The sequence below is a fragment of the Camelus bactrianus genome, chromosome 5 (assembly GCF_048773025.1).
Source record: "Camelus bactrianus isolate YW-2024 breed Bactrian camel chromosome 5, ASM4877302v1, whole genome shotgun sequence".
In the NCBI taxonomy this organism is placed as follows: Eukaryota; Metazoa; Chordata; class Mammalia; order Artiodactyla; family Camelidae; genus Camelus; species Camelus bactrianus.
In genome coordinates this window covers 101,035,761-101,056,059 of record NC_133543.1, presented here as the reverse complement: position 1 = coordinate 101,056,059, position 20,299 = coordinate 101,035,761, and the positions used below count along the sequence as shown (strand labels likewise).

General features: G+C 51.3%; 1 protein-coding gene across 11 annotated transcripts in view; it reads right to left on the bottom strand.

Annotated features, from left to right (window-relative positions):
- Positions 1-20,299, bottom strand: part of AGAP1 (ArfGAP with GTPase domain, ankyrin repeat and PH domain 1) — a 519,827-nt gene that overhangs the window by 287,007 nt on the left and 212,521 nt on the right. For all 11 annotated transcript variants that reach the window (XM_074364534.1, XM_074364535.1, XM_074364536.1 and 8 more), the window contains exon 6: positions 16,916-17,050. In XM_074364534.1, coding sequence (XP_074220635.1) covers positions 16,916-17,050 — 135 coding nt within the window. The remainder of the gene's footprint in view (positions 1-16,915; positions 17,051-20,299) is intronic.

Here is a 20,299-nt window from a genome sequence, read left to right as displayed (position 1 = left end):
AGCCTTCCGCTACTTTTACGACGGGTAGATACTGTCTCTCAAAGTCCTCAGGCAAGCCAGACACATTTCGGGTAACTGGGGCACCTGGAAGGAAGTAATAATGAGGTGTGCCCACTTTACAGCTGGGTAAGTGGAGGACATGAGGGGCAGGAAGATGATAATGGAGCCCTGCGTTGACCCACAGGCCACCCCACAGCGATGGTTTCCAGGTGATAGACTCGGTAACACCTGAGCTCACCATTTGGTATCTACTGAGTTTACAGCAGTTGGTAACAGCCATCTTCACGGGATCCAGCAGGAAGTTTGTCAGGAGAAACGAGTTTCTCGGGGTGTCACATCATTAGTTACGGCTCAGCTGCCTCGTCTTAGCCAAGTTGTAAGGAACACACGGGCTCTGAAAGGCTCCACTGACTTCAACCATCTTCTAAAGAGAGCAGTTCGGTGATTCCACCAGAGCGCTGGGGCTGGTTTTGGAAATCTTAGGCAAGTCTGCTTCAATTCCCATCACACTTACTCTCAAATGGCAGAAAGGCTAAAGGCTGAAATACAAGATGTAATAGAGCTGAAGTGGGAACAGTGCTGAACCCTAGCCTCGTGCTCGATGACTCTTCTAATGGTCTACAAGCCTTCCCAAGTCAGCTGCACAATTTAAAGCATGTTTTTTTCCTGTTCTGAAAAGGTTAGTTGGGGCAGATACCAGCTGCCAGGGGGCTGGTAAAGCTGGATGCGTACTTTTTGGCCAGTGTCCGCCGTGGCTGGTCAGTGCCATGTGGACCTGCGGTTAAGAGTCCAACATCGTGTAGGAAGGGCGCTCACCTACACGTACAGCACTCAGTGGGCTCTGAGGGGGGTCGACGCAGACTGATGCCAAGGGTGGGTTTCAGCACCGTTTCTCACTGCTGCCTGGCAGAAGCAACTAAGGCAGTTTCTTGTGCATAAAATACACTGATTGAATCAATGACATGGATCCGGATAGTAACGACTGGAGAGAGATGTGGTGGCCGAAGGCGGCGTCTCAATAAATCCCATCACTGAAAGGGTGGGCGGAGGAGAAACCCACAGAGGAGGAGGGTGGCAGGCGTCACAGAAGGAAAGGCTGACAGGTGAGGGCAGGCTGGGCACTGAAGTGGCCACTGGATTTCAGACAGGAGATCACTGGCAAGTTGGTGAGAGACGGGAGGATGGCGGGTAAGGAGCAGGGAGCAGGAACCAGGAGAAGGAGCCTCCTTGATCGCACGAGGTGTGAGTAACCCGGACTGCAGGGTCCAGAACTGCTGGAAAGCAGCCAAGCAGTCTGATCACCCAGCCCTAGCCCGAGCTTGCGGGAGCCCCTAGACGCTGGGGTCAGTCCCCAGGGAAGACAAGACAGCAGACTGGAGCCCTCAGTGCCTCCGGTCATCAGTGATCACGTGGTAATCCACTGCACAGATCAGACAGCTGCCTTTTTGCCCTCAATCCGACCTGAAGCCCCTCCTGCCCTTGTCACACTTCCTCCAAGCCCGACGTCATTCCGACGGCAGGCGCGTGTCGGGTCCAGGGTCCTGGCGGTGCCTCTGCTCCCAGGCTTGCACGTGCGCGGCGGGAGCCTGCGCTCCGGGCAGCCTGGGCTCCTGCACCTGCACCTGCACCTGCCGGCAGGCACAGCTGAGAGCAGTTCCCGCGTTCCCCCTCCATCTGCAGGAGCTTCCCGGGGCCGCTCTAATGAATCCCCACAAAACGGGCGGCTTGGAATCAACAAGCATTCTCTCAGTTCTGGGGACCGAGTCCCAAACCTGTACCACCTGGATTTCAGCCCAGGGCCGTGCGCTCTCCAGAGGCTCAGGGAGAGGCTGTTTCTTGCTTCGTCAGTCTCTGGTGGCTGCTGGCGTTCCTCGGCTTGTGGCTGCGTCACTCAGACCTTCAGTGTCTCTGTGCCACCTTCACATCGCCTCCCCTGTGTGTGGGCTTGAATGTGCCCCCCACCCCCCGCCATTACAAGGACAAAAGGAATTGCTTCCAGGGTCCAACCAGATCCTCCACGATCCTCACTGGAAGGCACTTTAACATCACACCCGCAACACTCTTTGCCTCGTAAGGTATATTCACAGGTTCTAGGGAACAGGACGTGCCTATCTCTGGGGGGGCATTATTCTGCCCACCATCCCATCTCAGGCCACGGCTCTGAGATTCCTCAGCTCTGGAATCTGTCACTTCGAGACTAGTTTTCCCTGGCCCTGACAGGGGGAACCCACCAAAGGCACCCTTTTTGCCTCACATCCACCAGCTTTTCTAATTAGTTTAAATAAAATTCTGGAATGACAGATTGTTCTCAGACCTGTCCCTCAATTTAAGCTTTTATTAATTTTTTTTATTTTAGAAGGGTTTATATTTGGGAAAAGTGATGAGATTTAGGAATGGGTCTTTATATAATGTGGCTTAGTTTGGGTAACTGGCCAGAAAAAAACGAGGTCTACAAAAAGCCTACCTGGCCCTTCGTGATTTTTGTCTAACGTGTGTATTTAATGGTATCAATTCCTTTATTTCCCAAGAGAAATCTACACACAGAGACAGACTCTCTTCCTCCAGCCCACCCACCCGGAGGCCAACTTGTAACCACCGTGCACTGGTGATCAGAGCTGCAGGAGGTGCCCCCCGCAGCCTCAGGTCCCGGGCGCAGGTGCAGCGGGAGACGCGGCCAGCCCACCCGGAGCTCCTCCACGTGCAAGCACCTCTCCCAGGCAGGCCCGGACGTCACAGCGGACCGCACCCAACCTAAACGGTCAGAACCGAGGGTGCTGTGAGCAGCAGGGGCACTACTGGCATGCAACAAGCACCTGAAGTTTTAGGGAAAGGGTCTAGTGAAGGTGAGTCTGGAGACCAGCCTTCTGTCTCTGGGGCCGGTGAACCCAAGGCCAGCATGGAAAGCAGTGCTGTGACGTCACAAAGTCACAGGGGATATTAAACAGCACAGAAATGATTCCCAGGTATCTTTTTATTTTCGTGGGGGAAGTAATGAGGCCTGTTCACTTTTAGAGGTCCAAGGATTGAACCCAGGACCTCACGCATGCTAAGCATGTGCTCTACCACTGAGCTACACCCACCTCCCCGTTACCAGGTCTTTCTACATACAGCAGGTTATTAAGGACATAGGTTAAAGCCCCAATTTTGTTTTAAAAGTATTGAAAACTGACTAGACTCAATGTTTATCACCAGGCGGTGGGATCACAGGTGATTTCAATTGACTTTATCGTTTTCTGTATTTTTACAAACAGGTGTTATTCTAATGAGGCACATGAATGCTTAAATAGACGTAAACAGCCAATACATGAAACGTGTAACATCACAGACGGGGACGTGAATGTGACTTTGACAAGCCCAACCCCTGGGAGAGGATGACATTTTAGCAGCCGAGGGTCACATCCTCCCCGTCCCAGGGCAGGACTCACTCAGGCAGCCCGGGCTTCGTGCATCCTGAGCGTCGGCGAAGCCACAGAACAAGCAACGCCTTCCCCAGGGTTACCTGGCCAGGTGAGTGGGAGCACGTGGACCTGAGCTGGACTCATTCGATCAGCTCTTCCCAGCTCCCCTCCCTTATCTGAGCCATCGTATTTATAGCAATCAAGTTAATTATTGTACTGAAGGAGTTCCTTTGTCAATCATCTAACTTCAAGGGCCTCCTAACTGCTCCTGTAGCACACAACAGTGTAACCTCACGACTCACTGCATTTCCCTAGGGACCATTTGGGGTGAAAGACAGGAAACAAAGGAGGGAGGGGCCTCATCACCATCACCCTTGCACAACTGAGGAAGGGCCAGGAGCGGGGAGACACCCAGGATGGCAGGGGATCCAGGAAAAGAGCCTCTGCTCAGTTTCGAATCCGATTTTATGGGCATCTTCAGCCACATTTATTCTGCGATACTTGATTCACCAAGATATGAATGTCCTGCTTGGCTATTCCATAATCTCGGATACGTGTAAGAGATCACTGACCCTCAGACTAGCTGTGGGCCTTTCTTCTTCCAGAACCTCGTTGGGCACCACCAACAAGGAAGATGGAGCCGGCTGCTCTGGCCGAGCTGGAGCCTGGCCGGCCCCCCAAGCCCCCACTCAGAACACAAATGCTCCCTGGACACTGTCAACTGTCCGGCAGCCCCCGAGCGTGTGTGCACCCCCCGCCTCACTACAGGGCCAGGCTCACTTCTGCGGGGCCCACAGACCCACCTCAGTGCCTGGCAAATGCCTTAATGCGCTCAGCGTGTGCTGAATTCAACTGAACTATCGGCAGCTGGGCCACTGCTCCCACTGCGCGCCCTCCCCTGCGCGCCCTCCCTCGGACGCTTTCGTTTTCAGGGGCCGGTAAACACTCTCTGGCCCTAAGAGGGAGCGTGTGCATGCTGCCCTCCCAGCAGGGGATCTGACTCCACTTCTCTTGTTCACAATATTCTGCCACGTTTCTACCCTTTCGAGGACTGAAAACCGTAGAACTCTCCAGATTATGTTTTTTTCCATATAAATTCTAAACACTCCATTTGTAAGGAACCCGATAAAAGACAATCTATAGAGAACAGCTTGTGACTTGATACGTTTCTCACTGGAGGGACCGAATGTGTCATTCGTCCAGGTTTCCAAACAAAGAAACTGGAAATTTCCAGATCTGAGATGCTACACTGTCTCACGGAAATCCTGCAGTGGGAGGAAATACAGGCTGAAAGTGAAACGTGAATAAATGGAGAGTAACAGGGGGAAGCCCTCAAGCTCAGGGGGAAAAGTTAGAGGGAAAAAGACCTCGAGGAACTAGAAGACTGGACCACGGTGGGTGAATAACGTGCACAGACTCTTCCCTCCTCCGCGCCCCAGCCAGCTGCTGCCCTCTCAGGGGCGGCGACGGCTGCTAGTTCTCTGGACGGGCCCCAACACCGCAGGCGGTTGTAAACCACGCATCACCTGGCCGCTCTCACCTGTGCTGCTCACCTCTACAAAACGGCCGGCTGCATCCTGTCCCCAAGCTGAGCAGCTCCCTTCTGTCTGTCCAGGACACCAGTCGGTCTCATCTCTAACTACCAGGTGGCACAAGGGCCCGCGGCCGCCCCAGACAGGGAGAGGCCACAGCTGAACAGAGGCCGATGGCTCCACCGCAACCCCGCACAGCCACCCCGCACGGCCACCCCGCTCAGCCACCCAGGTGCCGGGGAGAGGCCTGTGCTCCCCTGCCTGGGGATCCCGGGAGCAGACCCTGAAGTGGGAACGCTTGGGCTGGGCTGTCCCTCAGGCCAGCAGAACCAGCAGAACTCCCGGTGGGTTCTGTTGGGAGAGTACGGCGGACTAAACAAGCCCACTTATCACACTATAAAAAAACAAGCATCTCCTCACCGAATTTTCCTTGATTCTTCTCTACATGCAAGGCAAAAAGGAAGAAGGGATTTGGGTCTTTTTAACCACAGAATAAATCATCTCATCTTTTTAAATTCCTACCCCCCCATTCCCATGAAGGAAACTTCTTTACTTCTGCGTTCGTGCACTGCTGATCCAGTAACCTCACACACTTTATGGAGTGTGTCCTATGACAGGTCTGAATGGTCTCTTAAACCAGTGTGTTAGTTTTATTGTGTCTGTATTGTCCACAGTGACCACAAGTGCAAGAAAAATCCTCACGCTCTCTTTTGATGCCCCCTAGTGGCATTTTATGAAATTACAAAATTGAGTACTTAAAAGCAAATACTTTCCTTTTGCCATATTTTCTACTGAATCTTGGAAACCCTGTCATAGATCCAGCTTATTGCCCACATTCTATCGCATAAAGAAAACAGTCTGTGTGAAATGCATTTTTATTAGAGAGCTTCTCAGAAATGATTTATATGCTGATTTAGCTCTGCACTTAACCCAAGAATCCTTAGTGGTGAAAAGGCTGACATTAAAAATAATTATAGCTTAAAGGAGCATTATCGTTCGCTACCAGGTTAAAGAGGAAATCAATGGCTTTTACGTATAACATCTTCAGAACAAAGGTAGAACTGTGCAGCCAAGAGACACAGACCTAATTTCTAGCTTCTGCTTTGTTACTAAGCAAGCTCTCTGACAGGACGGGCCCCTCTGGCCCTGCCTGCTGTGAAGCGAGCCTCACGGGGTCTCTGGTCACTGCAGAATCCGATGTGAAATTCTACAAGCCTGCAGGTCAGGCAAGAATGAATTTAGACGCAGAAATTCATTTACTACTGAAATGGATTTGTCGGCGCAGGGGTGGGAGTGTTCCCTAGCATCCAGATGACTGCATGGTCGCTCAGTATTTTTTCAGTTTACACACAAAGTTAAATACGACGGAGTTACCTGAAATTCCAAAGTTCACAGTCCAAATCTAAGGCTGCACCTGGGGCGCAGCTGGCCGGACACGGGTGACCGCGCCCCCTGCAGGCACAGCCACGCACACGGGGAGGAGCCCTGCGCCTCCAAGCGGGGCGCGTGCGCGCGGGGCGGTGACGGGGGCTGCACAGACGACCCAGCAGTGAACACTCCTTAGGCTCTTTTTTCTTCTAGACCGGACGGCTGCTTATGAATCCTACGTTTAAGCATAGGCTTGCAGGCCCCACGTGCGCCCACGGAAGGGCAGGTGACAACGCGGTGGGGGGCGGGGGTGAGGGTGGGGGCCCCCGAATCAGAAAATCAGGCAGCATTGTCGACGCTCCCAACGCTGACACCGGTGCTCCCGACACGACAGGAAAGAGCACAGGCTTACGTTTTAATTCTTCACTGTACACAGCAGCGCCTTGGGTGGGTTCCCAAATTTTGACATTTCAGATACCTGATAAGATTGTTGTGTTCCCCCAAAGGAACACGCTATAAGCATCTGGGAAATACGGTCCTGGATGAAGGTCCAGGCCTGACTCCAGGGGTCATCTCCCCAGGGCGGCTGTGCGGGAGCTGCAGCTCCCGGGGCCCACCCTTCTTTGCAGCCCAGTTTCGGTGCCTGGAAATGGGGGGCGGGTCCAAACTCAAGGAACCCGGTCTTCCCTCTGCTTCCCTTAGAAGGCACTGCACTCCTGGTGTCTCCACAGTGACGCAGGTGGCGCCCTGGTGAGAAAACTCAAGGAGACACTGCGCTTGTGACATGCAGCTCTCGGCCGAAGTCACAGCTCCACATGGCACTGGGGACCAGGCTCTGGGCTGTCTGCCCTCAGGGCGGGGGCTTGGGGGTAGGGCTAGGATGCTCAGAGACCCCGCCTGATACACCAGCGAGGGTGCGTTGGCAGGAGGAGTGAGGACCTCTGGCTCCCCACGTGTCATCCCAGTCAAGAGACCTACGGTTAGCTCTTAAAAAATTAACTGATTACAGGAAATGAGGTTATTTTTATACTAAGGGACAGACCTATCGAAAGTAATATTTGGAAAAAAACCCAAGAAGTTATGATTATTTTCTGTCTATAAATGGTAAGAGCTTTTAAAATGAAAACACCCCAGGTAGCCAGGGTGCAGAGGAAGGACACGTTCTGGAGGAAACCTGAGTTGATACAGACTCGCGGGAAGGCCAAGGCTGTCGGACAAAGACCAAAAGCTCTGAAGCTGTCCGAGTCACTGCCCAGCAGGCTCTCGTCCGGGGGTGCATCCTAAAGAAATGATGAAGGACGGAGATGAAGCTTTAGGTAAAGTGGCATCTGCTAAAGCATTAATTCTAGAAGAAATCAATAAATGGGACGGACACAACTATGAAATGTCTCACAGTGGATTGGGGCAAAAAGTTATTATACTCAACGGAATGCAGTGCAAAAATGAGAAATTATTTTGTAGACAATGTATTTCTGCAAAAGAGCAGGCTGTAAAATGTTACAATGCCCGATGAGCCATTTTTTTCAAATACACGGGCAGCCAGGCAGACACACCGCCCCGAGGCCTCAATGACACCACGGGGTGGCGGTCTGACCGGTAGTATTTATTTCCATGCTTTCGTATCATTTAAAAACCGTCTCTCTCTTTTCTTTGGCAAGTCTCAAGAAATCCAACTTTCTCGCTGAAGTTTTCAGTCCACTTCTCTTATAGACAAACGTACAATCCGCTTTTCGGTTTCCTGTTCCCTAAACCAGGGAAGACCACGGATGCCATCAGTGCATCTCTCCTCTTCACAAAACTTCCAGCAGCTCTGACTCAGACTAACCCCAGACTCCAGAGCCCAGTCTTCGGGGGTTGGGGTTCCCACCATCTGCTCTGAGCCTGACCCCCCTACTCACTCTTGGAACCAGTGTGTGGCCAGGCTCCCCCGAGAAGGAGCAGGTAAAAACATGTTCACGGGGAAAGGCTACCCTTGCAAAGCATGTCACAGCTAAGATGTCAGCCTCCTTTGAGGTTTCCTTCTGTCTTTCATGAACTGAACCTATCTGATGCCAACCTAAAGGCTAGTGGGCAGTTCCTCCATGAAGGACAGTTCCTCAAAATCTGGCAATGGTCATATTCTAGAAGGGAAAAGATGGTATAAAGTAAATAGAAGATTTCACAATACCTTGAAAACGTCAGCTATCTCCCATGACTTCTGACTACCCCAGCTAAGTAATATTTTCCTGTTCTTCTGATCAGAGACTCTGTGGAGGGTTAAATAGGTCAAAAAGCACATCACCATTTAATCATCTTAAAAACATTAGAAAGAGCAGAACGCCGTGGCATTATGAACAGATTATGAACAAAAATAAAAGCCATTTGTATGCATTAATGATACATCAAGCTAATTCAAGCTGGCTAAAGTCATTAAGAGGAACCCTGGGGCAGAACTCAGCGACGATGCCACAGTGCAGAGAAGTATTAAAAGAGCCATTTTCTATGGCATTGATAAAATTAATTCTATGAGCAAGAGAGGGGGTCTTAACATGAAAATCAAAACAGAGCACGTTTACTAATAGTGTGTTTAATGATCTCGTGTTGGTAGCGTGAGAGTTAATCCAGGCATTTCTGTGCACTTCCATGAGCAACGGGGCCCACTCAGCGTTCCCAGTGAGAGAAACACAGCAGGAAAAACTCCGGACTTGGGGTAAGGAACTGCCAGAAAAGATCAAAGCCTCTATAACACGACATTCCACGGCACCATGAAAGATAGTTATTGTCTCTCTCTATTTATAATACCATCAATGTTAATAAAGATGTTAAGATGATGTCTGCGATAATTTCTAAAAAAGTCTAAACACCTTTCCTGTAACGGTTTCTTCTACCCCCGTACAGAAACTGGTTTACAAGAATGGTGAAGTTTCACACCTGCTTCCAGACTGTTAAGGCCAGGAGCCGCAGTCCGTGGGAGCAGGAACCACACTGAAGACTGAGATATGCCCCCCTACCCAAAAACTTGTCATTTTGGGTAAATGAATTTAAGCAAATCAATGGATATTCTAAGGCGATAATCCCTGTTTAAAAGTTGGGCCTCTGGGTCTGCTAAATGTGGATGGAAGATAAATTCTTAAAAATGGCAACATCTAGATAAAAAGACGCCAGACAAGAAACAAGCTGATTCACTCTGGTGACAAGTTAATCATCCTGTTTTAGGACACTGGGACTACTCAAGGCTCATCGCCTTTTAGCCCTGAGTTAGTCTGGTGCAGCCTGGTCGTCCATGCGTGTTGACTGTGTTTGGAGAAGCTGGTCACAGATCACGTGCCAGCGGCTGGGCTCATCTGTCACATGTGTGTTTAAAACATCCCACCCTTAAGAATTTTTGATGTTGATTATTTTTCCTAAAAATAGTAACTCAAAAATTTTTTTTGTTTTTCTTCTTTTAGCCTCTGAAAAAATATGGCTTACTACACCAAATGCTGACATTTTTGTTTTGGTATCATTTCAATGTGATTTAACCTTGTTAAAATTAATTAATTAATTAATTAATTAATTAATTAATTAACTAACTAACCCTTAACCAAAGAAAGCTGCTTTGATTAAGAAATTAACTGAATTTGAAAATGCACATATAAGGGCTACTGACCATGTCATGTTTTATAACAATCGTCACTGTCAGTCATTTACTTTCCCATTCAGACATAAACAAGGGCTACAGCACAAACAGAAAGACCCACCCAGACCTCCACATCCTTCCTCGTTATTCGTATATACACATCCTCCACCCACAGGCTCAATCAGAAGTCGACTTAGTGTTAACACTGGATAGGGATCTTTTCAATTTGGTGCGAGATTATCAACCATGGGTGGATGTGGCCCTTCTGGAGACAACTTGCAGATTCTGATTTCCATGGGACCAGACCACGTTCAAAGCTACCAGGCAGTGACAGCCAATGACACCTGCGGTTAATGACAGCCGGGCAGCCGCCACACCAGGGTCGAGACCGCCTACTGAGGCTCGACCAGTTCCCTCTAGAGGAACGTGATGACTTTTCTTTGTCTTTTTTCTCCCGTTTTAGCATCACTCAGGCCTTAGGTAGGGAATTTTCTCATGTCATCCCTGTTCTCAGAAAGCTTTAAAATATTAAACGTCTTTATTTTTTACTTTATTTTTTCATGCTTTTTCCTTACAGTTTATTGAGATAAAACTGACATACGGAATTGTATATTTGGGGGGATAATTAGGTTTTATTAATTTTTTTAATGGAGGTCCTGGGGATTGAGCCCAGAACCTCATGCATGCTAGGCAAACACTCCACCTCTGAGCTAGACCCTCCCCCCAAATGTCTGTTTTTAAGTGTAATTTACACAGCTGGACCTTTTGTGCCCGACTGTAACACACCCCAACCACCCCTCTGTCCCAGGAAGCCCCGCTGGGAAAACTTCCCAATGCAGAGAGGGAGTGAGCGTGTGCCAGGTGCAGAGGGCGTGTGTGCGCGGTGGCAGGGACGGGCACAGATGCAGTGAAAACTCAGGCGGGGAAGGACACGCTGGCCTGACCCCCGCTGTACCATGCAAGCTTAGGAAGCGAAGGCCTCAGAGGATGTGGTTCCCGGCTGCAAGTCAGGCCTAAGCAGACTATCTTACACCATGAGCCCTTAAACTGCAAGACAAATGTTAGTCATTATTACAGATGATTAAAAAAAATATATATGAACACTTAGTGACTCATTAGTTCACCTTTTCAACACATATTAAACGCCCCATGCGCGTCCACAGGTGGCTTGTTTTTGAACATGGAAAATCTTATTTTTGAAAGCTCCTTTGGAGGAAAAACTTTATATATATAAACAAGTTGGCCCCAATCTGACCTCCGACATAAAGAAGAAAGGGGGAGACAGCAGCGACAGCACAAATAATGCAGCGGCCCCCCGCCAGGCGAGAACGGAGCTGGCTCCAGGGAGAACGGGACAGGCCCACACGTCCTTCAATGGCACGACAGAAGATTGTGGTGTCAGCAAAACGAAACGGCCTGAGACGAGGCCGCACTCGGGGGGCCCCAGCGGGCTGCGCGGGCGCAGTGACGCCCGAACGCGTGCCGTTAGGTGGCACCACCTGGGCCCATCAGGCCAGCTACTCGTGCTCCGGACACTCGTGTAATGAGAGCCAAGCGGCTGCAGACGGCTCCTGTGAAATGGGTTTCAGCCTTTGGAGGCAAAGGATGGAAAGCCAACCGAGGCTCCCTGCTGGGCTGCCCAGCCTCCAACGGGTCACTCAACCTCAGGCCTCAGCACGGGGGAGCAGGGAGCCGGGCCCGGAGGGCCAACCCCGGGCGGGCGTGAAAACCACGTGGAACAGCTTCCACGGAAGCGCCTCCCAGTATGTTAACTGCAGCGCAAGTCTAATAAAGAGCTGGGGGTTGGGGGAGGGCCTAGCTCAGTGGTAGAGCACATGCTTAGCATGCTCGAGGTCCTGGGTTCAATCCCCAGCACCGCCATTAAAAAAATAAATAAACCTAATTACCTCCCCCGCCCCCCCAAATTTTTAAATAAATAAAGAGCGGGGTGATGGTGTTGAAAGGCTGCCGTGGATCTCGCTAGTACAGGGACCACGTTGGATAAATAACCCGCCAGGACGGTGAGGGGAAGCCCTGCAAGTGTCAGGTCGAAGCAGCGCCAGCAGGAGGCAGGCACTGCCCTTCAGACGCTATCCCAGCTTCCCCACCCGCGCGTACCCGAAACCGATTCATTTCCTCTCATGCGAATAAGGCAGATCTAGTCTAGAACAAAAGGTCTCCCGCGTGAGATTACTAAACTATCCCTGACAGACCACAGTGACAAAAAACGGCAGTCGGGGGGGGGGGGGGTTAAGCAGATGGATGGTAACCGACAGTTTATCTACTTCTTGGTTTGTATGGATATGGACTTGGTCTAACAATCATGTCAGAGCAAAATTTTGCACATAGGTTTTCCAACCATGCTATGAATAGAAGCTTGAGAAATTTTACCTTTAGAGTGGAGTATGCCTTAACACGTATAACAGGCTGTCTTGAATGAGGATCTTACAAAGGACTGCAATTTGAGAACGTATGTGCAAGAATACTAAATTCTGCATCCAACTGACGTTGGGAGGCATTAGAGAACAGCCCACTTACAAAACAATACTGCTTACAATCCACATAAACCTACATCACCTCATTCTAGAAGAGAGAGGGGGCAGGAGAGAGGGAGAGAAAAGGGGCATAAAGTAGCTCAGAGAAGGGAAACTGAAGCAGCTTTTCTGTACCATCACCCAGCTCTACTCCCCATTCTGAATAAAGGCGAACCACTTGTCTTTAGGTATCAAAGATCTTTGAAATATCACATACAAGTCCAACACCACCATTAATTATAAAATAAACCCCCAAACTCAGGGAGTCTATCAGCTCTCTTCTGTAAGATGACAGACAAACACCTGACTCCCCCCACCCTCGGGCTGAAGAGGCCAGCTACCCGGGACACAAGTCACTCTGCTCCCCCTCGTCCGTGACACACCGTCTCTGGCGGCAAAACGAGTGACACACGCAGACACCGGATGTGAGGTGACAAACCGAAAAGTGTTCAAAGAGCAACTGAAGTCCACAGTTTCCAAAACCCAACCACAGGAAGGTAAAACCGCGGCGGCTCCATCACGAAGACGCCGGGACAGAGCGCACTTCCCTCCCTGCAAGGTGGCGCACGTCACCCCCCAAGGGGCACTTCCACCACACAGACGGCCTCTTACTCCCTTTAAGCCCGGTGTGGTCTCCTGAGGGTAGCATTTACTTCTGCTGTTAAGCTCTAAGTGTTTTAGGTTATCACCGGACATCTAGGTGGAAAAGCCCCACCCCCACCACCCTCCTCCACCTGCTGGAGGCTGGACTGAACCGCCCCGGAGGACAGGCTCACCGCAGGGGCTTCTGCCACTCAGACCCGGTTCCTTTGTAGAGAGAGGAAGACACTTTAAAAAAAAAAATTTCTTCACATATCCAGGCCCTACTCTGAACCGATGGCCAGGACTTTCAAAAATAATCTAATGCCAAACACAGAAACCACCATCATAACACTGAAAAGACAGCCTGCAGTCACCATCCAGGACCAGGCTGGAGGCAAACAGAGCTGAAGAGACTGAGGGACACAGGGAGGGGCCGGGTAGGCCGGGCGGCCTGACTGCATGTGTCTGGCCCGCGGGGGCCTCTGCATCCTGTGCAGAGCTCACCTGGGAACCCAGACCCACAGATGGGTAACCAGGCCCCACGTCAGATTCAGCCACCCAGATTCCGTCTGAACTGGACGTGTACTAAATCTCAAAAGGTGAATCGTATTTACGGGAAGCCTCTGTGGGGGTCAGATGGTTCTGCTCCACAAATCACACAAACTGTGACGCGGAGTGATCCCAGGCCACCGCGACGGGGCGCACCCTAGTCCATCACCCGCCTTCTCTCCATCCTCCAGACATGAAGCCGCTTGTATTTCTGGGTGACTGTTACAAGTTTATCCCCCCACCTGGACTTTCACTTCTTCACCAAGGCTGGGGCCCCTGCCTCTGCTTCCAGTTATATCTCTACCTCTAACCAGAGGCACAGCAGGTGGAAAGCTGGTGCTCAAACAAGGGAGGAAGGAAGGAAGGAAGGAAGGAAGGAAGGAAGGAAGGAAGGAAGGAAGGAAGGAAGGAAGGAAGAGGCAGGGAGGCAGGCAAAGGCAGAAAGGAGAACCTCCCTCCTGAATGACTTTCCAGGAGCCATTCGACAACTACACCAATAAGAGAAAGTAAACAGACATCCCATTTCTCCGTTAACTTCACACTGTCTTCTGGTTTAGGACACTAGGAAAGCACAAGTTCAAGAAGCAAGGACTGAAGCCCCTGGTATCTTACAAAGTCAAGCCGGGAAGGCAGCTGACCAGGAGTTTTCCCTGCAGGGGCAGGTGAGGGCGGAGCTGGGGCAACACGGTGGGCCTGGTGGATGCTTTTATAGGCAAGCTAAAGGTTACACTGCAGTGACCTGCTTTTTCTTTATTTTTTCCTTCTACAACGCAAAGATATAAAAAGTACACAAATAAAAGCAAGCCCTAGGGCACAAAGGAAGCCAGAAGGTCAAAAAAGAAATCCAGGTACGCCGAGTCCGTGAGTGGGCAGAGAGCCTGCGCTCTGAAGATGTGCCCCCACGTCCCCCTGATGGACAGGTGGACAGGACCCAGATGCTTTGTTTTAGTGACAAAGTGGTCAAGGGTCTAGGCTCCCAGGACTGGGGTTCAATCCAGGTGAGTGACTTTGATCCAGTTACATGAATTTTCCGAGCCTTGATCTGTTTTGCTGTAAACCTTCCAGGTTTCTTCTCTTCCCTTGCGGATTAAAGTGGATGGTTATTGCTGAGGATTTCTGAGTACTCAGCAACTCCCACCTCGGCTGACTACTCTCACCACTAACAACTGAAGAGCTTATGATCAACAAATAAAAGTATATATACCATCTAATTACCATATAAAACATGCAGACCCGTCCCAATTTTATTTTAAAAACTTATCTGCGTGTAAATAAAAATACTTTAAGAACAAAAATCACAAGAGAAGCTGTAGCGTCGTGGACGTCACTCCCTCTCCAGACTCTGCAAAGTCCAAACACTGAACGGGGTGGATTATTTCTAAAACAGTAATAAAGCGCACCGGAAATCTCCTAAGACTGTGAGAACTCGCAGTGTGAGTTTAAGGTGCCTGGCGGTGGAATCACTGAGCTATCACAGCAGGGAAACACTTCGGTGTTTTAACCCATGACCTTTGGGAAGGTCCTTCCTCTGGCCGCCCTTACCAGCATCCAGCCTGAGGACGACAGCACGGTGCCCCCAGCACATGGGCACCAGGCCACCGCCTGGACAGTCTGGACGCCGGGCAGGGAAGCACCATAGTTTGTCCTCCCCGAGTATGAGTTACTATATGATATGTAAGGTGAGTTCACTTATTTGTGGGAAGTTCATGTTGGCAAACCTCGATCAATTGCCAGGAAAGCAATCACCATGGAGAAGCTCACGCCTGCGGCTCATTCCCATCCCCCATGGCAGGGTCGGCAGGCTGTCTGTGCGAGGCCCCAGAGCGACCGTCTCGGGCGTGGGGGGCCACCAGGTCTCGTTGGCTACTGGCTGGACATGGCCCATGGGCCCCAGGCCGGGGACCTTTCATCTGTAACACTTCACTTGACCCCTCACAGGGGTTTCAGCTGTTCAGTGGCAAACGGCCACCTTGCCCCGTTAGAGCACACCTCCCAGGAGGGCCCCCGGGCTCACTAACATTCAAGGACCTGCGCTGGTTCTCAGTGTGCTCTGCCCCCAGCCTAAGTGGGTGCCGCCCCGAGGAGGTCCCGTCGCCGTGAGGGGAAGGAGGGCTGGGGCGCAGAACCCCACAGACATCGGGCTGGTTGCAGGGCATCCCGAGATGCTCTGGAACTGGCCGGGGGAGGGGCGGGAAGGAGCGTGAGGTCTGAGAGACGACGTGGGGCAGGTATGCTGAGAACGGTCCATGGGGAGGGCAGAGGGAAAGAGACGGCCGGCTTAGAAGAGGAGCTTAGTTAAGGGAAATGGAAGAAAACGCAAAGATGGACACCACCTTCGCTATTTAGTAAAATGGTGAGTGTGAATGCTTGTCATTTCATCTGAAAACTGACTTGAATGTTTGAAAGAAAAGCATGCATTTCCCGATCTGGGGGAAGTGCCAGGAGCGGTCCCACCCTCACTGGTCTTACTCACAGTAACCAGTCTCCCCAGGGCTGGTGCAAAGCTGGGCCAGCCTCTGGTGAGCCCAAGCCAGCTGCCCTGCTCAGCCCCAACAACCCCCGGCAGCAGAGCCAGGGGTGCAAAGCTAGGTCTACAGGAGATTAAACCAGAAGAGGAGGGGGCCTCGGATTCCCTTCCCACGACTCCCATCAGAAACGGGACGCTTTGCTGAAAGTATCCGTCTCCCTGGTCTTTGATGACAACCTACCCTAGACCCTCCCGACCCCACCAGACCAGAGCCCATCCTGACGGTCCCCCTCCCTCTTTCTCACCACCCCTCCTCTCTCCACCTGCCCCCTCCTCCTCTCCCTGGCATCACAATTTTGTATGTGAACATTTATCCCCTTGGGGAACCGTCTGCTCCTCCAGGAGAATTTCCCGCCTGCGGTGTGGTGTCCTGGAGGTGAGGAGTCAACACTGAGGCAACAACAGAGAAACAGTCCCCAAGCCCTGGGGCTCGCTCCCAGCCCCCAGTCCCCACACGTAGTTACATTTGGCCAAACCTGACTCTCTCTCCTTTCTGTTCACTCTCCTCAAAGCTTAATAACTACTTAAGCCCTTCTTTTTTTTAATGTGGCTGCATTAAGAGTGCACGTCTACAGTGAGTGGAGATGCCGCATGTGCACCTGACGCATTGTGGGCATAAATTAACAGTCTGCGGAACCCTGCAGGCCAGAAAGGTCACAGGACGGGACACACGGGGCTGCTGTGGGGTGGGTGTTCAGTGGGCCTTCTGAACACAGCTCAGAGCCGGGCGCCCCTCCCGTGGGCAGTGGGCAGGTTCCCGTCATCCGTGTGGACCCGTGAGCCGCTGCGTGGTTAAAGGATGCTGCGTTCACAGCGGGAGTATTTACCGTCCTGAAAGACCCTCTCCACGTTCAGCCCGTACGTGGCACACGTCTCGTAGTACGTGCACCTCTTCAGATCGCTGGAGAGCTTCCGCGCCCTGGCATCGTCGATGACCCGCGGGTTCGTGGAACTTATGGCATCTGCAATAGATGGACAAGAAGCGGCAACACGGTGACCACGCGCAGCTCCAAGGACTTCCCACCAGGTCAGCGCCCCAGGGAGCTCAAATCCCGCACCTCGCTCGGCAGGGATGTCACTCTTTTAAGAACCTGGAGTTTTAAAAACATAATTCACTTCCCAAAATAATCATCCCAGACACCAGAACAGTCAGCTGTTTCAGAGGCCCCTGCTTCTGAAAGTAAAACAAAGGAACGTCCGGAAAGACCAAAAGAAAACAGCGTAAGAGTTAAATGGGGCTCCAGAGGGGAGTACTTTAAAAGGGAAGAGGCCCGCTCACTACGTGCAGTGACCTTCTCTGCACAAGGCGCCGGGGAATCGCACCCTGTCCCCCGGCACCACCCCTTCTGGTGCGCCTTCCACCCACCGGAGCCCATCGACTGCCTGGTCCTGTTCTAGGGGCAGGGGTGCCTGGGAACAAAACGGACAAAGATCTGCACTCTCATGAGGGGCCATTAGGCCAGCTGGGGAGGGAGGCAGAAAATAAACAAGACAGAAACGAGGAAGGAAGGAGGCTGGGAGCCGGGTCAGGCAGGGAGGGGTCAGCAGGCGTGCACTCCGTCAGGGACGCCCCACCTGCAGGAGGTGCGAGGCCGGCCACTCACGGGTGGGGCAGAGCGCCTGGTGTTTAAGGGAGCCTGACAGGGAAGGGCAGGAGTGGGAGGTGACGTGGGCAGGGGAGGGCCGCAGACTCCTGTGTGGGCCATGTTCAGTCCTAACAGAACCACTCGGGGCACAGATGCTTGAGCCGGAGAGCAGGGGACACTTCCCAACTCTCACAGGAGCTGGGTACAGAGGGGGCATCTGAGCGGCAAAGCAGACATTGGGCACCAGTCACTAGTCACCTCAGGAAAAGAAATGCAGACTTTTTTTTCCAGCTCAGCCTCTGCGGGCCCCTGACCCCCGCCCCTCCCCGCTCACTTGGGTACCACTGCTCACTGGGAGGCAGCTGCGTGCCAGTGCATGGGACCAGAGGAGGGGCCGAGAGGTTTGCAGCCCCTGTGCTACTGAGGGATGACACACACTTTTCAGGGACCGTTCCTGACTCAGAATTGTTTCCCAGGGTGCGAAGGCTCCAAAGAGACAGGAAACACTCGTCGGCTCTTTAAACAAAAACCCACCCACGGGGAACAGCAGCATACGTCTGGCAAGATAGTGACAACCTTTTACGTGTCTGCTGTTGCACAGGAAGTGTGTTAGGCACTCAGCTTTTTGAAGCATTAAGCAAAAGTGACATCTTGGGGGAATAACTTATTGATTTTTTCCCCCTCTTTCTCTTTTCCCTATTTTCAGCCCCTTGGAATAGGTTTGACTGATAGCTGTCATTTATTCACAGGGAAGCCAACTCTGATTCAGGATCCTTTCCCTGACAGTGACCAGGGCCACCTCAACAGATACCCCAGCACATCCCCTGGAAGGCCCTGTTAGAGGGACTTCTTCAAACAACACCTTGTCCTGTCTTCTTGTCTTGGTAAATCTGACTTGGATTTCACAACACTTAAGGAAAAGAAGTATTTTTTTCTTTTTTTAAAAAAAATTTTATTTATTAAAAAAAATTTTTAAATGGAAGTACTGGGGGACTGAACCCAGGACCTCGTGCTTGCTGAGCACACGCTCTACCACTGAGTCATACCCTCCCCCCGAAGAAGTTTTTTTTTTTAAGTGTAAATATCTTTTAAGAAAATAGTAGAAATGCTAGAAACCTGTAATTTCCCAATGCTTTGGTGTAAACTGGAAAGAAAGGCCACAGAGCATGAATCCAGCTCAAAATTTATCCTGACCTGACTGACCCCCAGCACCTCCCCCACTTCCTTGGTGGGACGCCTGCTCCATGTCTATCCCAACTCAGCTTCCTAGACACACCCTCACTTCTCACAAACGGCCCCTACACGTCAGCGCTGTTCTAGTCTCATTTTTCATCCTACTTTCGATCTTGCATCTTTTTAAGGCTCGTGCTTCTCCCTCAGATCAATCTGATCTGCAAGTCTTTACAAAAGAACCTGTCTGAGGAACATCACAGCATCACCTGGTCCCCTTACGAACACTCCCATGGCTCCCGGCCTGGACCTGGGGAGAACTGGCCCTCCTGCCTCTGGGAGGGGCCCCACCCCCATCCTTGAGGAATGAACGTGATTCTTCTTCATCTTCTCCATCCCATAACCTCCGACCTCGAGGTCACCGACCCCAACCATCCGGGAGGGAAATCTGAGGTCCTTTTGCTGCTGTTCCGGTGTCCCACACAGCCCAGGCAGAAGCAGAACAGACAGGCTTCACAGAAAGCAGTTAACAGTACTGCAGGGTAGAACCTTCCAGAAGCCCACACCTACTCCACCTTCTTGCCATGGGGGCTAGTTCTAGGGTGCTCTGGGGATTAGAGGTCTGGTTAATGACCGTGAGGACCTCTCGGGTGAGGACTGTCCCTAACGGAGAACATTCCTGTCCTGTTCCTTTAGGGTGTGGTTTGCTTAAGTATGAATGGGTCTCACCAGTGAGTGTGAGAAATAGTAATGCCGGGTCTGTCTGAGCCTCCGACAGCCACTCCCTACCACCAAAATCGGCGTGTAAGAAAGATAACAAACTGATCAAAGCAGCTTCCCGGCCTGGACTGAAAACTTACCTGGTCTTTATCACAGTGAGTCTGCAGCAAAAAGCCACTCTGAGTCCTGAACACAAACCCCCTGAAGCCAGGCAGCTGGGAAGGAGCTGCCCAAGCAGACTCTGCTTTTGCTCAGAAATGGCCCCGGCAGGCCGGCAGGGAGAGGCACTTACCGGAAATAACTGCCTCTGTTTAAGGCAGTTTTAAGCAAGATCTTCTTTAGACGAGCTGCCCACTATAAATGGTTATTTATTAAGAATTTTTGGGAGGCCAACTCAAATACGCCAATTCTGCACATTGAAACAGGACCAAGGACTTTTGGCTGGTGCACCCTTGTTTCCTGGTGACCACTAGAGGGCGCCTTGGGCATAAAAAAATCATACCCGCTGTTAGTCTAAATCCAACTCTTGCTCTTGGCTCCTTTTCTGAGACCACGGGCCATGACATATATGCTTAAAAAAAAAAAAAGGCGGGGGTCGGGGGAGGTGGGATGAAGCAACATCCATGAAAATCCATTTTACATCGAGCACACTGAGAAGATGTCTTTAGTTTATTCCACACTTTTTTCTCCCAACACACATAGCCGCTCCACGCGTCCAGCTTACCTGCGCAGACA